The 15,527-nt window shown below is 34.9% G+C and overlaps 2 protein-coding genes and 1 pseudogene across 2 annotated transcripts; 2 read left to right on the plus strand and 1 right to left on the minus strand.

Moving 5' to 3' along the window:
* The first annotated feature begins 1,163 nt into the window (after positions 1-1,163).
* On the plus strand, positions 1,164-3,870 carry LOC111006175 (sugar carrier protein C-like; annotated as a pseudogene).
* Positions 3,871-4,780: 910 nt separating this feature from the next.
* LOC111006453 (uncharacterized) lies at positions 4,781-10,279 on the plus strand. Its single transcript, XM_022278407.2, has 9 exons — positions 4,781-5,168; positions 5,961-6,007; positions 6,084-6,186; positions 6,546-6,632; positions 7,622-7,705; positions 9,406-9,459; positions 9,590-9,670; positions 9,923-9,968; positions 10,136-10,279. The coding sequence occupies exons 1-9, from the start codon at positions 4,875-4,877 to the stop codon at positions 10,204-10,206; spliced, it is 867 nt and encodes a 288-aa protein (XP_022134099.1). The 5' UTR covers positions 4,781-4,874; the 3' UTR covers positions 10,207-10,279.
* A 2,027-nt stretch (positions 10,280-12,306) lies between these two features.
* Positions 12,307-15,307, minus strand: LOC111006452 (mental retardation GTPase activating protein). Its single transcript, XM_022278406.2, has 5 exons — positions 14,732-15,307; positions 14,611-14,655; positions 14,227-14,514; positions 13,947-14,134; positions 12,307-12,525 (listed from the first exon to the last, which is right to left on the minus strand). Exons 1-5 carry the CDS (start codon positions 14,949-14,951, stop codon positions 12,343-12,345), a joined length of 924 nt encoding a protein of 307 aa, XP_022134098.1. The 5' UTR covers positions 14,952-15,307; the 3' UTR covers positions 12,307-12,342.
* Positions 15,308-15,527: the final 220 nt, after the last annotated feature.

A 15,527-nucleotide genomic window follows, 5' to 3' on the forward strand; every position in this document is an offset into this window, starting at 1 on the left:
CTTTCAGAACATGGAAACACACAAACTAAAAAATTCAATAACTTCTACGATACAACTTATTAGATACTTCTTAAAGATATAATCTTACGAGTTAGACCGTAAGTTCATACATAAATTATCATGTCTAATAGTTTTTAGACTTATAATTTTGTATCTAATAGTTTATAGATTTTTTAAAGTGTCTAATAAATGTCAACTTTCAATTTTGTGTCTAACTTGTTACCAATATTTTATATATATATATATTCTTTTTTTTTCTAAATTTACAGATTTATTAGACACGAACTTGAAAGCTAGAAATCCAAAAAATAAATAGAATGAAATCAAAACTTACAAATTTCAACCAAAAAGTCAATCAAATATTGGATTTATCTCAATTCTTTCAATCTCATCTAATAATACTTTTTCCAAACGAAAATCTATCCGACAGTAAATTTTGCTCCTGTCAAAAAAGAAAAAAAAAACAGTAAATTTTGCAAATACTTACTGCAGAACTTATGCACATCCAAGGTTAGAATTGATATTTTTCCTTTTTTATTTTATGAAAATATAAAATCTCACTTCTATTAATATAAAACTTGATCTGAACCTAAAATTTAAGTTCCATGACAAAGTGAACTATATCGACTTAATTATCTTTTTAAGCAAATGTATTATTATAACAAAATTTTATTAAATAGCATAAATTTAGTATATATCACAAAAATATTACAACTTTTCATTTAAAAAAAAATATAGCTTATGTTGAATTATATAGTAATTCAATTTGATTTAATTATAACTATGCTATTTTATAAATTTTAAAATTATATTTAAAAAATAAATATTTACTTATATGACTCGATATTATATCATAAACAAATATTTTTAGAATTTTCATCTTAATTATCTTAATTATCTCATTATCCATTATTTTATCTACAAACGGATTTTGGTAATTGGGTAGGAAACCTGTTCCTAATTATAAATATTTGCCTATATATTCTTCTTGGTAATTAAGTAGGAAACATATTCCTAATTATCTTGGGAAATATTTGCCTATATATTCTCCCATTGGCCTCTTTTCTTTTCACGCTCCCCAATTTTTCTTTTATTTTATTTTCTAAGTCTTCATCCATATTTACTACTTCTTTTCTTTGATTTATGGGGTTGCGCTAGCTAAGATGGCTGGTGGTGGTTTCGAGCTTAGTAGTAATCAAGGTGGATCGATAAAAAACTATCCTGGAGAACTCACTTCTTACGTGTTGATAACTTGCATTGTTGCTATCATGGGTGGACTAATCTTCGATTACGACATTGGTATCTCAGGTAATCAAATAATTGTTTATATAGGACCAACTTAAAGTATAGACAAGTGTGAGGTTCATTTTAGAAATACATGATATTTTATTAGATAAATTAATTCAATATTAAAAGTACGTTTGATAAATTTTTATGAAAAATAAACATGGTAATTGAAATTGATGAAAGTTATTTTTTGTTTCTAGTACAATGAAAGTTTTATGATATACTAAAAAAACGAAGAATAAAATTTATGTATTAAATTTACTTCTTAGAAAATGTAGAAGATGCCTCGATAAGCAAATCCTTTATCTCAAATTTATTTATTCTAAAAAAAAGCAAATTTATTTCTCCAATAAGCCGTTCTGTGTTTACGCTTTTTGCTTTTCGTCTTTTTTGTGGAAAAATTTCTACAATAAGCAATTTATTTCTTTTTCCCTACAATTTTCACTTATTACATTTATTTTATTTTATTTTTGTGGTCAGGTGGCGTCACGTCCATGGCTCCGTTTTTGCAGAAATTTTTTCCATCTGTTTATGAGAAAGAAGCTTCAGATAATTCTACTAATCAGTATTGCAAGTTTGATAGTCTTGCCCTTACCATGTTCACTTCTTCTCTTTATTTGGCTGCACTTTTGGCTTCTTTTGTAGCATCTTGGATCACCAAAACCTTTGATCGCAAAAAGTCGATGCTTCTTGGTGGCTTTGTGTTCTTGGTTGGTGCTGCCATTAATGCTGCTGCTCAGAACATTGCAATGCTGATTATCGGTCGTATTTGTTTGGGCGTTGGTGTTGGATTTTCAATTCAATCTGTTCCACTTTATGTATCGGAGATGACTCCTTCTAAATATCGAGGCTCTCTCAATGTTGTTTTCCAATTATCGATTACTATTGGTATTCTGGTAGCTAATTTTGTGAACTATGGCACTGCCAAGATTCATGGTGGATGGGGGTGGCGCGTGAGTCTAGGTGGTGCAGCAGTGCCTGCATTGTTCATAACAATCTCAGCTTTGTTTCTTCCCGATACTCCAACTTCAATGTTAGAGAGAGGCGAAATCGAGAAGGCAAGAGCTATGCTCCAACACATCTGTGGTGTGACTTCCAAGGATATAGATGCAGAATTTCAAGACATTGTCGCAGCAAGTATTGCTGCTAAAGCAGTGACACGTCCATGGAAGAATTTGATGGAGAGGCAAAATAGACCACAATTGGTAATGTCGGTTTTAATCCCATTTTTTCAGCAATTGACAGGGATCAATGTGGTCATGTTCTATGCTCCTGTGCTGTTCAAGACTATTGGATTTGGAGACAATGCTTCTCTTCTTTCATCTGTCATTACGGGTGCTATCAATGCTTTGGCAACTTTTGTATCCGTGTATGGTACTGATAAGTGGGGAAGAAGGATTCTTTTCTTGCTCGGTGGAACCATCATGTTTCATTTTCCAGGTGATTGAAAATTTAATATTTTTGTTAGATTTCGTCCCTTCAAATCCTATAGCTGCTATTATTTTGTTTTTTAGAACAAAATTTAGCCAAATTATGCTTGATCAATAATAGTTCTTCAAAAGCTTTTTCTCTCATGATTGATTCAATTCTAATAAACATGATATCATTTGTAGGTTTTGGTGGCTGTGTTTATTGTTTGGAAATTTGGGGTTTCTGGTGAAGTTGCTTATTTACCCAAGTGGTATGCTGGTGTTGTAGTGCTGTTCATTTGCATATATGTTCAAGCCTTTGCATGGTCTTGGGGACCTTTGAGATGGCTAGTTCCAAGCGAAATCTTCCCCCTCGAAATTTGATCGGCTGCTCAAAGTGTAACAGTGTCGGTGAACATGTTCTTTACTTTTTTGATTGCCCAAATCTTCCTCACCATGCTTTGCCATATGAAATTTGGGTTGTTCTTTTTCTTTGCTTTCTTCGTGGCTGTGATGACCATATTCATCTATTTATTCTTACCGGAGACAAACGGTGTTTGTTGTCTCCGGTGTTTGGGGGAAAGAGTACCCTGGACACGTGGAGGGCAGCCATTGGTGCCCCAAGGTGACCATGAGTCATGCCCCAGCTCGGACCGCCGAGATCACCAGCACTAGCGTTGACAGATACTAAGTATGAGGGCCGAGGTGAACCTGGCCGAGGTCCGACCTACCGGGAAGCTCGGTGGGGGCCGATGTGAGCTACTGTCAGCGGCGTGATTATCGGGTGTAACCGTCGGTCCCGAGATTACCGGGTGTAACCGACGGTCCCGAGATTACCGGGTGTAACCGTCGCGAGATTAGCGGGACTACCACCCATAAGTAGAGGACTTCACTCCACGATCAGGTACGATGATTTCTGACCTCGAACTAAACTGGGAATCCGACCTATACTGACTTGATCGTCGGAGTGCTCACCTTTTTGTGCAGGTCCGCCCAAGTACTCAGATCGGTCCGGATGCCGAGTTCGAGCTGCAATCTGAAATACACTGTTGTGCATATCCTTGCATAAACAAAGGGCATCCCCATTGAAGACATGTCGTGCATTTGGAGACAACATTGGTTCTGGAGTAGATATGTACCTCAACAACTTGCTAAAGTTCGCCCTCAAATTTAGGATTTGGAAGTCACGACCTATCACCAACATTAATTTTATTTTTACTTCCACACTTTTACTTTCTGTTTAATAGGTTAGCCCTTTTTACTTTAATTTTATTTTTTGTTATTTTCAGAAATTTACTCTTTATGGTTTATGAATTTGAAGTTATGGAATAAAATTTCTTTTCCATGTTAATACATATATATATATTAGGAAATTTTCCATCGTTTAATTTGGCACTTATGGGGTTTTTTTTTATAATATAAAATTTTACTTTGACGTTTTAAAAAAGAGGAATGCTTTTGAAGATATTTGAGGCTGCTCAAGAGATTTTAGAGAAGCTTTTGTTAATTTGTGGCTAAATTACTCTTAATTGAAACTTGTCTTTTATTTATTTATTTTATCACGGTGTCCTGTTTTTTAAAGAATAAAATAACAAATAGTTATTCGATGAGTCGATAACTCGCTTATCATGGTGTTTAAAAATAAAATATAAAAATTGTTAGGTACAAATTGTCAAATAAAATTTTTAAAAATGCAACCAACTATTTGAATAGAATAAAATTGATCGACAAATTAGTAAAATTAATAAAAATGAAGCGGATCGAATCATATATTTCTTTTAATTCAACCTGAAAGGTTACAAACTCACGAATCTTTATAAAAAAATATATGAGCTATCTTTCTGACAATTCATTAAAATACTTTTAATCTTTAAAATTATACAAATTAAGTAAATGAATAATCAATTAAGCAAATAGAATAGATTCGTTCGATTGGGCCATTCAAGCCTTCAAGGTGAGCAACTGTGAGAAACTCCTGTATTAAAAAAAAAGGAAACGTTTTTTTTTTCTAATTCATTAAAATAAGGAAGCAAAAAAAAGAAAAAAAAAAGTGGGGGATAATATGAGGACACGTAGTGTAAATTGGCGGGTTGAGCAACGAATCCTATTTTCGTTTTTCTTTCTCTAGCAACCGAAGCTTCACATTCATCTGCGTTCTTCAGAGTTTCAGAGAGAAGAATGGGTGGAATTTCACCAGCCGCTGGTCTCTGCTCCCGTGATCAATTCAGTCTCGGCAATCGCCTCTTCGTTGCTTCTCTGCATTCCTGTCGCGCAATCTCCCGCCCCGCCGGTGGTAATTGCAACGGCGGAGCAAAGTTTTTGGTCCATTTGGAACCGAGAACGCTTGTGCAGAAGCGTCAGCGTTTGGATTTCACATTCTCCGCTAGAGCTGCTGATTCAACTCAGCCGTCTTCGGTTTCAGCCTCGCCAGACAGAGCAGTAGTCACTGATGATGAATTCTCGCTCGCGAAAGTACGTTTCTAACTTTCTATGGTTCTGAATTCTTGAAGAGTATATGAATCGGACGCCCCTAGGTAGCATTTGGATTGGAATTCCTGAGTTCTGTGTTGAGAATGGTTGTGATGAAATGAGAGGAGATGTTTGAAAGTCAAGTGTAGTGTTTAAATTTTACGGGACCTCGTGTTGATTTTCCCTGCCTTTAGCATTTTTCACTAGCTTATTTCGTTTATTATATGGAGCTCTTGGTTGTTCTAGCGAGAATTGTTCATGCGCTTGGAGGAGGGGAAAGAGAAGGAAAGATACTTCTCTCCAATTTTTGTCGATAAGATATACATATATATAGTGTTGTAGAGATTTGGATTTAAAATTTCATTATCGATACTATATTAAATTATTGTTATGTTCAAATTTAATCGATTAAACTAGGACAAAATAAACATTTAGTATGTTCTCAACATAGAAAAATAAATTGTCCCAAATATTTGGAATAATCTCGTAGACATTAGATACTTTGATATTTTAATGCAAGAAAATATTTATGGGAGCTGGAGGATGGTTGGTACCCTGAATTGCAATGGTGAAGCTGTATCCAAGATAGTCGTGGCAGTATATTGATTTTAATTTTTGCCTTTAATAGCAATATACATTTATTTTCTGTTCACTAGTGGTGTTGTTAACCTCCAACATTCTTTGACATGAGTTAAGTAGCTTCCCTCTATGCATCCCTTTTCTCTTTTATGCATCGTGATATAATTTTTGTATGTCTGTTTGATCTGTTATTTTGGTATTTATGTTTCTTTTCAGGTTTCATTTGGTGTTATTGGCTTAGGTGTTGGGATTTCTTTGTTGTCGTAAGTTGTTTCCTCCTCAGGACTCAAAAATACCTTAATTCATAACTTGTACATGTGATTTATTTTCATTCTACAGGTATGGATTTGGTGCATACTTTAATATCCTCCCAGGATCTGAATGGTCTGCCATTATGTTAACCTATGGTTTCCCTCTTGCTATTATTGGCATGGCTCTCAAGGTATAACTTTTTTTTCCCTCCTGCAGTGTGATTAGGCATTTGTGTGATAAATATATGCTTTTAGTGGCTATTGTAGCCACGTATATATCCAGGTCCATTTCAGCTTTTCTATATCCTATATGAGTCATAACTCAATAGCTGATCCAAGTTCAAGATATTACCAAACAATTACTGGTAGGTGTTTTAAAAAAAATTGTCATGTTGGTGTTCATCCACTTTCTATGTTTCATTCCTTATTTACTTTCTGAAATGGTCTTGCAGTATTGCTTCATTTTTAACTTCATGAACTTGAGCTGAAAAGGAAAATAATTGGTAGAAAAAGATCAGGTAACTCATTCTTGCTTTTGAGTATTTTGCAGTATGCCGAACTCAAACCAGTGCCATGCTTGACATATTTAGATGCTCAAAAGCTGAGGGAAACATGTGCCACCCCTATTCTCAAACAGGTTCTTTCATGGAATTTGATTATTTCTAATAGCCATTTTAGTAAAATATTTTGTAATTATATTCTCTTGTGAGTGCTTGTTTTGATAGACCCCTAGCTTGTACATTTATACTTGTACGGGGAGAAGAGGGACAAAAGTGTAATTAGAATGTCTAAGAGAGAAATTCGGGCCCATAATTGTAGGAAGCTATTATACTTAGTTAGGAGGGGCAGAAGAGAGAAATGCTGAGGAATTTAAGGTATAGGAAGAAGGGAAGAGGGCAGTCTGGTTTTTTGCTGATTGTGGAGGGTTTAAGGCCTCCCGAACTCCCTCTATTTCTGTTTCTTTTTGTTTGTCACTTAGATTTCCATTTGAGACTTGTCATGTTTTATTTACTGTTTCCATGATATCTTGTTTATTATTTTGTTTAGGGTTTCTTCATCTAGTCAATTCGGTTTTTAAAGATGAAATTTCATCTGGTAAATAGTGTAATACAACTTGGGGAAGATGGAATTTATCGTTTTGTGTGAATATTATCTTTCCCGATTATTATTGAAAGTTGTCAATTTATTCACTAAGAACAAAAAGCTTGCCTTTTGTTTCACTTTGGCTGTTACTTGAGTAATATGTCACTTTCGATTTTAACTACCATTGTTTCCAATACATAGTCACTTTGTACATACACAAGTTTTGTTGTATAAATTCATATTCGAGCTTTTCTTTGGATTTTTTGGAATGAAAGGAATCATCGACTATTCCTAGATAAAGATCTGCCTTTCATCGCCCTTTTTGATAATATTACTTTTCATGCTATGTCTTGGTGTAGATCAACACACTATTTTCATTCTTATAGTTCGAGCTCTTTATTATCCAATTGGAGAAGTTTTATGTAACTCCTTTGGTTTTTGGTGGGTTCGCCCCTCTCTTTATAATTTCATCCATGAATGAAATTGTTTCTTATCAAAAAAAAAAAAAAAAAAAATTAACCACCTCTTAATATTTTCCACTAGGTAAGGGATGATGTGATAAGGTACCGTTATGGGGATGAACAACATTTGGATGAGGCATTGAAACGGATTTTCCAGTATGGTCTGGTAAGTAAACTGACATAACTCTGAATATTCTTTCTTGTGATCTTTGATCACGTTTTTTGAAAACTACGTGGTAGTAATTCCATAATGCTTTTGGTGACCTTATCTCATTAGCAACATATTGATTCAAAAGACTCCTGCATTTGTGTTCGGTGTAGAAAGTTGGCTCCACTTTTGCTTAGCTGTAGCATTTGTTCTGAAACTAGAACTTCAATACACCACTAGACGCTGACTAATTTCGCTGGCTGGTCTATGCTTGTCCCATCTGAATTATGGATTCAGTAAAGATTCCAATAAATAGGTCCACGAACATGCATTTTGATGTAGTTTTGAAACTGATGATAAATAAATATTGAGATACCCTCTTACCAACCATTTGCACTCTTTTTGAAGGATGCAGCCTAGCATCCAACACTCGATGATTATTTCAATATTTATTATTATGAAAGTAGTATTTACAAAGGCATTGAAGTTGCACCCATTATACAGGGGCTACCTTTTAACTAAATTGCTAACCCCACGACATTGTAACTACAACAGCGAATTTACAAACTAATGGACCAAAACAGTAAGCTAATAAACAAATCAGCAAATTGATCAACAATGAAGAAGAGTGACTGATTGGTAAATGTGACAAACAGCAAAAGACAAAGTAATAGGTGAAACTAGCTTCTATCATGCATTATGAGGTTTTTACTTGTTAGTTTTGGATGTCTGTCACTTAATACACACTGCAAGACTCCAATCTTTTGTTGGACGCTTAAATAGACTGTTAGAGGTTTTATAATTAGTTTTGGGTGCTTGACATAACCAAATATATTACAGAGATCTATGATGTTTGGACAACATATTATATTTCTGGTTTTGAAAATATAATTTTATAGACATATTTGCTAATGGATTTTATATACTTACGAGGCATTGATCTATTTAGAAGTACATTTCTCTGATTATACATTTTCTTTACAAGCTTTGGTATGAGATGTTGCATCGTCATTATGTATTTGGTTTCTTCAACTTCTCTTAGTTATCATGTACTTTGTCTCTGCTTTGTGTTGTTTTTAAAATGTAAACATCTATTTTAATTGTAAACTTTTCAGCATGGGAAGGATTAAAAATTGAAATCCATTAAAATATACAAATAGATTTTGGTATCCAAGTCTCAACTTTTTGAAGATTTACATGTTGGGCACTTGATGAACTTGTTCTCAATATATACATGTCATGTCCATCTCCTCTGCTTGTACCCTAACTTTCTAAACAGTTAGCAGTTTGATATTTAATAAATTCATAAGACTTTAAGGTATGGGCACTTGATGAACTTGTTCTTTTGGTACTTTGGCTGGATCAATTTCTTCAACGGTTATCCATAAGTGAACAAAATGTATTGTTCTTAGATTTTATTTTAGGTTTTCAATGTACATTGCACTTAATGGCCTGTACGGATAAGGCTTCTAAACTTATAAGTTCTCTTCATGTCATCATGTTGTTACTTGTTACTTGTTATTATTATTTATTTATTTTTTCATTTGGTTATCTTGAACTTGAAAAACTTGAAGAAGATCAGATACAAAAATCCAGATAGAAGTTTCTTTCACAATCTAATGTAAAATTGCATAAGTTGTATTTGAATCTTCATTTTTATGCTTTTACATCAATTTTTGTACACTGTTCTTTATTTCATTCTACTTTTGTATACACAGGCTGGGGGAATTCCTAGAAGGAGCGCTCCTATTTTGCAAAGTATTCGTGAAGAAGTATGTTTATATGACTCTGTATTTATTTCATTGTACCCAACTGGACGTACTATGATTCTTCTCTACCAAATACAATAGTATAATATCAGCAATATCGATTGTAATGTTATGCCATTTGCTACAATTCTAGGTCACAGAAGATGGAAAGTATTGCCTGACCTTGGTGTTCGAAGCAAAAGCCTTGGCATTGTCAGATTTTGAGCAAAGACAAGTAATTGACGCATGCCTTTTCTTATATGGTTGAACAACGATTGCTGCTGGATTTTTGTACCTTTTAATTTTCTATGGGATTATATTTAATTGCTCAAAACCCAAATTTTGCTACGTTGATGTAGTCATGATGATTAAGGCTTATTGTCATTTTAAATGAAACAATAATTTACCGAAGGCTTGCAACTGCGTGAAGACATTATATTGGAAAGTGAACAATCACTAATCTAGTGTCTTTATGATGGATTTGCAGGCAAAATTTGCTTCTTTCTTTGGACCAGGGATCACTGCAGAAGTTGGTGAGCATTATGCATGACATAATTATTTTTTTTCTCCCGTCATTATACTATTGTTAACTGAATGTTTTGCGTGTTTATCCCACAAAAAAAAAGATATATATATATAATATATATATATATATATATACTGAATGTTTTGTGTGAACATTGCTTTAAAACTTTTGCAGGGAAGGGAGAGAATGAGCTGTATGAAGTCCGACTTATTTCTAACACTATTCCCAGTGCTTCACCATCATAAATTATACGGTTAAATCAAATTCTGCTACATATATTGGTTTCATTTAGTATACAAACTGCTGTCCACTTGTGAAGTTCTGGTAAGCATCAATATTTCTTTGGAAACCCATGCTATCTAAATGTTAAATCCGATCTCTAATGTTTATAAAATGTACAAAAATATAGACAAAAGGATTAGGAAGAGTGAAAAGAATGACATCTAAATGGTTTCCTTCCTAAAAGATAATGAAGCAGATGGTGCAAAAAGGGTTTGTTCTAAAAGGAAAAATGGGACACTACTATCTGTACCTTTTTGGAAACTCCTTCACGTGATGCATTCTTGGTTATTTGATTAATAAAATTTAACCTTGGAATAATATCAGAATTAAGAAATATATCATTGCATAGTGCAACCTGCACCCTAAAAAGCACCCAATGCGGCACACGTGCCCGTAAACATGGTGCATTGTGGGCTTGCATACGCCATGTTGAATGTAGCTGTTGTCACAATTTGCTGGAAGTAATAGAGCCCTACTTACACATTGATAATTTGATACATGAGGATTGACTTTCTTATTCTGGTGCTTTGAAGTCTCATTCAAAAAATAGAAGACTTCTATCTGCCAATCAGTGATTTATCATTAATTATCTTATATCAAAGATTGGTTATCTTATCGATCATTTAATTTCATTTATGGCAATGAGACCAACAAAACATTGTTCTTGTCAAAATGAGGGTAACTTAGCGGTAATTGGCATATACCTCGAGGTTGTGAGTTTGATCCCCTACCCCTTACAACTGTTATTCAAAGCTTCTCTCCTGGGCTTGATATTAAATGCTATTATGCCTTTTATTGAAGCCTGATAGGTGTCTCTCTAAGTTGCTAGATTTCTGAAAATAGGGTTTTAGAGATCTATAACTGTTGGCTCTTCCCTCTCTTGCTACTCCTAAAGTTCTCTTCAAGCTGCTGCTTTCTGGAAATATATTTCCCTTTCGATAGTCATTAGAATCTATTCTTACATATTCTGTCGAGGGTCATGTCCACGTGAAACCTCCACTACGGACATCCCATCGAGGGTCAAATTTTGCTAATCGAAGAGATGGCATTTCCTTCGAATCCCTTCTATGGTTAAGACGAGGAACTTTCATTGGACCTCCCATGGAAAGAGGGAAATCATGGGTGATAATTGAGTACATAAAAGTAAATTGTTCAACTCAACTAGACGGGCCAGGGAAATACAATTCTTTCGATTCTTTAGAAGGGGCATCTCTGAATGTTCTTTTGGACATGGACGAGCAATTGAAGATCGGCTAAAGTGCGATCCAATGGCTCAAATTCAAGTTGGAATGGAAGATATCTGCCATTGAGAGGATTTTTGTCATCATGCCGTGCACGATCTTATTTCATATATATATATGAATAATTAAAAATGTTGTTTCATATTGATTAGTTTGTTGTTCAAATATAGTTTTCGTACTTAAATTTTTACTTATTTTCTGTTTGTCTTTACATTCTGACACCTGGTAATCTCGATTTTACTTGGACACCTAGGTAATAAATAGGGTTACATCTCTTTAATTAAATTTTTACGAAGACTTTTTAGTTAACTTTAAAATAAAATATCTACGGCAGACACCAAATTTAATGATTAGTGGAAAATAGATAAAAGATTTAAAAAGTTCAATAAGCTAAACACATAATTTTAAAAATTTCACTACTGGGTATTAGCTCATGAACCACTTGCCTTTCCCTTACACTTTAGATATCTATTTATGATTTATCTGATGTATTAGAGGACCAATATCTTGGATTTTGATAGAAGATTCACTTGTTAGCGACTAATGAAAGCTTATGAAATTAGTAATCCTACTCATTAAAAGCTTGGTTTGTGTAAAGGTAAAGACAAAGGCATGCACGTGAAGTGAGAAGGAGAAAGCTGCTCCCAACTTTCACCATCCCAATAAACAAAAAATAATATCATTCGGCACCAAGACTAAAGCAGAGAACCACCAAACTAAAACCCTAACCTTCCTCCGCAGGCCAGAGGTCCCTCTCCATGATTGCCCGCCCTTAATTTCTAAACACCCCACTAACACCTGCAAAAATATGCCTGAAATACGAAGAGAATCTCCTTTTGCCATTTTCTCAGTAACTTTTCAGCACCCTTTCAAATGAGGTAAAAAATTCTTCTTTCTTGTTTTGTGTTTATCTCTCTGTCTTGTTCTCATCCATGACAGGCACCCACCTTCACCTTGCCTCCACGTTTGCTCGTTTGTATTGTTTCTATCTCCCTTTTCTCCTTTTGTCATCTCCTTTTCTTTTCCTGCTTTAATTGCCACCTGCACTCATATTAGACTCATCACTGTTATGCATGAATCTGAGGAGAATGGGAAATCTCCTCTCTTATATTTGCTAATTTAGGCAATGTCATGTGTGATCATGACCCTCCTGGAGATTTGTAGAAAATGTTCAAACTTTAAGAAAGAGAGAGATGCAATGCAATATCTCTTTGTTGGAATGAAATTTTTATGCCTAAAATGAGAAGATTAGACACGTCAAGGACTGTACCAGTACAACTAAGTGATCTTTAGAGGCTCATTTATATTTCACTATGAAAGTGAAGTTTTGATTAATTTAGAGTTGTTACTATTTTTCCTCCCCAGCTGAAAGCTATTGTTTGTGGTTACGGCCAAAAAAAAAAAAGGTTAATAATTATGACCCGTAAGCCGCAATCTTACCAAACAATGTTAAGATACTGATGAAATGATGAATCGCAGTTCAATCAGTACAAGTAAAACAAAATCCAGAATGGTCACTTCTTTTGCTCAACTATAATAATTGAAAACTGTTTTCTCGTTTTACTTTTTTGTTTCTTTTCACTTTTAGTTTTTCCCTTGAATCCCGGCCCTTTCACCTGAGGACTGATTTTGAAATTATACTTTCTGATATTGAGGTACAAGCATGTGGATGTCTTATGAATGACAGATGAAATGATTCAGAGACCCTTTTTTTTCATTATTTTGGGCATTTGACCATGTCCTTCAAATTCATAACCATTTTTTCCAGAAAGAGAGAAATAAAGCAGAAATTTCAACATAAAGCAGCAGAAACTGCGAGAACCCATTTTGTATTTTGCAGGAAAGAATCTCGATGGGCTCCACAATAAAGCAAGGGGGGATGGTTGGGGAAGTGGGATTGTGAAGTGTTTGGTACAGAGTTTATGGTAGTTGGGGACTTGGAAATATGTTTTGTTAAGTTGGCTTTGCTCATGTTACTGATATATTCTTGGTTATAGTCCACAGTTTTTCTTCCCATCTGATTGATTCTTTTGCTGTCCGGATAATGCTTCCCAGAAACAGAGACAACCACAACTGTATGAGTTGTTGGGGAGCAGACAGCCATGGGAGAAAATTATAGGTCTGTAAACTAGAGCCTACAGGAAGATGCTAAGAACCAAAGCGTGGTCCCAATTTTACTCTTACACTTCTCCATCTTGTTACAACATCAATCTGAATCAGCCAAGCCTAATCTTGACGGCCCCATTTATAGAAATGCACAATTAACGAGGAAGAGAGTGAAACATCAAAATGATTACTATTAGCACTCTTAATGTTTTGGGGAACGGGTTAATCAGCCTAAAATTTCTCCCTAGGTTTCTTGATTAGTTGGATTTGTATATTAATCTTGTCATTTCAAGCTCCTTTGATCTTCCTTATGCTAAATCATGATTATCATTTGAAGGATCAAAGAATGTACATACCCTTGCATCCTCTGACTTATTTTTTGGTTTGGAATTAGAATTTGGTGAAGCAGTTTCTTCTTTCCCACATGCCTTTAACGATCTCTCTTTAATGGGAGGTGTAGAAGCAGGGCTAGGACTTGCTGAACTTCGGTCAGGTGGTGTGCTTTGAGTTCCCACATCCTTAGTCATCCCTTCCACTTTCTTTTCTACAACTTGAACAAGGAAAACTTGTTCGATATTGAATCCAAAATCTTTCAAAGCATACTATAAGAAAGGAGGAAGAAATAAACGATGGTACCTGGAATTGGATACTGATGAACTGCTTCTTCCTGTGGAGAAGTAATTGGCCTTTCATGGAGTAGTCTGGAGTTGGTTGAATAAACTAAAGGAGCAGACATGGTGATTCTGGTTCTGAAGTTTCTGAATGACCTTGCGCTGAGTGTTTTCGCAGATAAACACTCCATTGGAACCTCCCCTGAAAGAGGATTGCAAATATATTTCTCTGCTTCGTACCACTTTGAGTTCAAAGAAAACCCATCTGGTGACAAGCTTTCCCAGCTATTATAACTTGACCTGGCTTGCAATGCTGTACAGAAACCCACCCACCCAATGTACTATCAATCCCAGCTGAAACCCAGGTTCAAGTTTTGACATTTTAGAGCCAAAAGGAGTGATTTCTTACCTTTGAGTGCAGCAGTGAATGAGTAGGTTGATGGGTCAATTTCTTCTGCAAAAGAAAGCAAGAAAAAGAAGATGAAGAGTTGAAGATCAGAAACAGAGAGGAAGTAATTTAATTGAAGTACCTCTCATGGAGTAGCCTGGAGAAGAAGCAGTGCTGGAGATGGTTATGTTTGATCTGAAGGATCTGCCATCTTCCCTAAAGCTTCTTATATAAGAACCCGAAAACCTTCTGGAACTTGTGCTCTCGCACTTGATCCTTGCCTTAACTGGCCATTCTCTCAAACTGAACTCCTCTGCTTCTGCTTCTTCTCTTCTTTGAGAACTATAATGAAACTGCTCCATTCTAGGCCTCTGGACTCTGGAGAAATGAGCAACTAGTTCATTTCATTCTCCCCTTTTAAACCAACTCTCCTCACACTAGTTTTTTAGTTTTTTAGGCTAAATATTAACCATGGAAATATTTTTATTTTATCATGTATATTCATGTTTGGATGTGGAATTTGTTTCTCTAATCTGTTGCATCAACATTCTAATTGCTATCACATCTCTAAAAAAGCTAAGTTCCTTTTTCCCAAGTAAAGCAATCATCTCTGTCACATCCTGAATTGGCCAACTTCTTTTTTTGAAAGAGAAAACAAGTCCATTTCAACAAATTTCAGTCTCAATTATTGGTGTGTATTGTTAGGATTCTGCTTCAATTAATGGGTCTCACACTTAGTTGTTGTGTAGCTCGAAATTGTTCCCCATGCAATTTCACTTTGTTTGTGGTGCTTTCCTCCTCGCAATTTCATCTTCTCTCCTTGGTTTAAAATTTTGGATCTTGATCTCATGTCATGATCAACATTGTCCCAATTTTGTGGTTCCTATGATTACGTTACTCTTTTTTTTTTTCATTTGTCTAAGTTAGTGCAGAGGTAT

The sequence above is a fragment of the Momordica charantia genome (genome assembly GCF_013281855.1).
Source record: "Momordica charantia cultivar OHB3-1 chromosome 4 unlocalized genomic scaffold, Mcharantia_2.0 BLBB01000004.1, whole genome shotgun sequence".
In the NCBI taxonomy this organism is placed as follows: domain Eukaryota; kingdom Viridiplantae; phylum Streptophyta; class Magnoliopsida; order Cucurbitales; family Cucurbitaceae; genus Momordica; species Momordica charantia.

What these genes read in the sequence shown, in the direction of transcription:
- LOC111006453 (XM_022278407.2), top strand. Translation starts at nt 4,875, where the DNA reads ATGGGTGGAATTTCACCAGCCGCTGGTCTCTGCTCCCGTGATCAATTC. An exon ending in ATGAATTCTCGCTCGCGAAA is followed by an intron (nt 5,169 to 5,960) that starts GTACGTTTCTAA and finishes GTTTCTTTTCAG; the next exon opens with GTTTCATTTGGTGTTATTGG. An exon ending in TTATTGGCATGGCTCTCAAG is followed by an intron (nt 6,187 to 6,545) that starts GTATAACTTTTT and finishes AGTATTTTGCAG; the next exon opens with TATGCCGAACTCAAACCAGT.
- LOC111006452 (XM_022278406.2), bottom strand. Translation starts at nt 14,951, where the DNA reads ATGGAGCAGTTTCATTATAGTTCTCAAAGAAGAGAAGAAGCAGAAGCA. An exon ending in ATTCACTGCTGCACTCAAAG is followed by an intron (nt 14,515 to 14,610) that starts GTAAGAAATCAC and finishes GTTTCTGTACAG; the next exon opens with CATTGCAAGCCAGGTCAAGT. An exon ending in ATAAGTCAGAGGATGCAAGG is followed by an intron (nt 12,526 to 13,946) that starts GTATGTACATTC and finishes ATATGAGTGCAG; the next exon opens with GTGGCAATTAAAGCAGGAAA.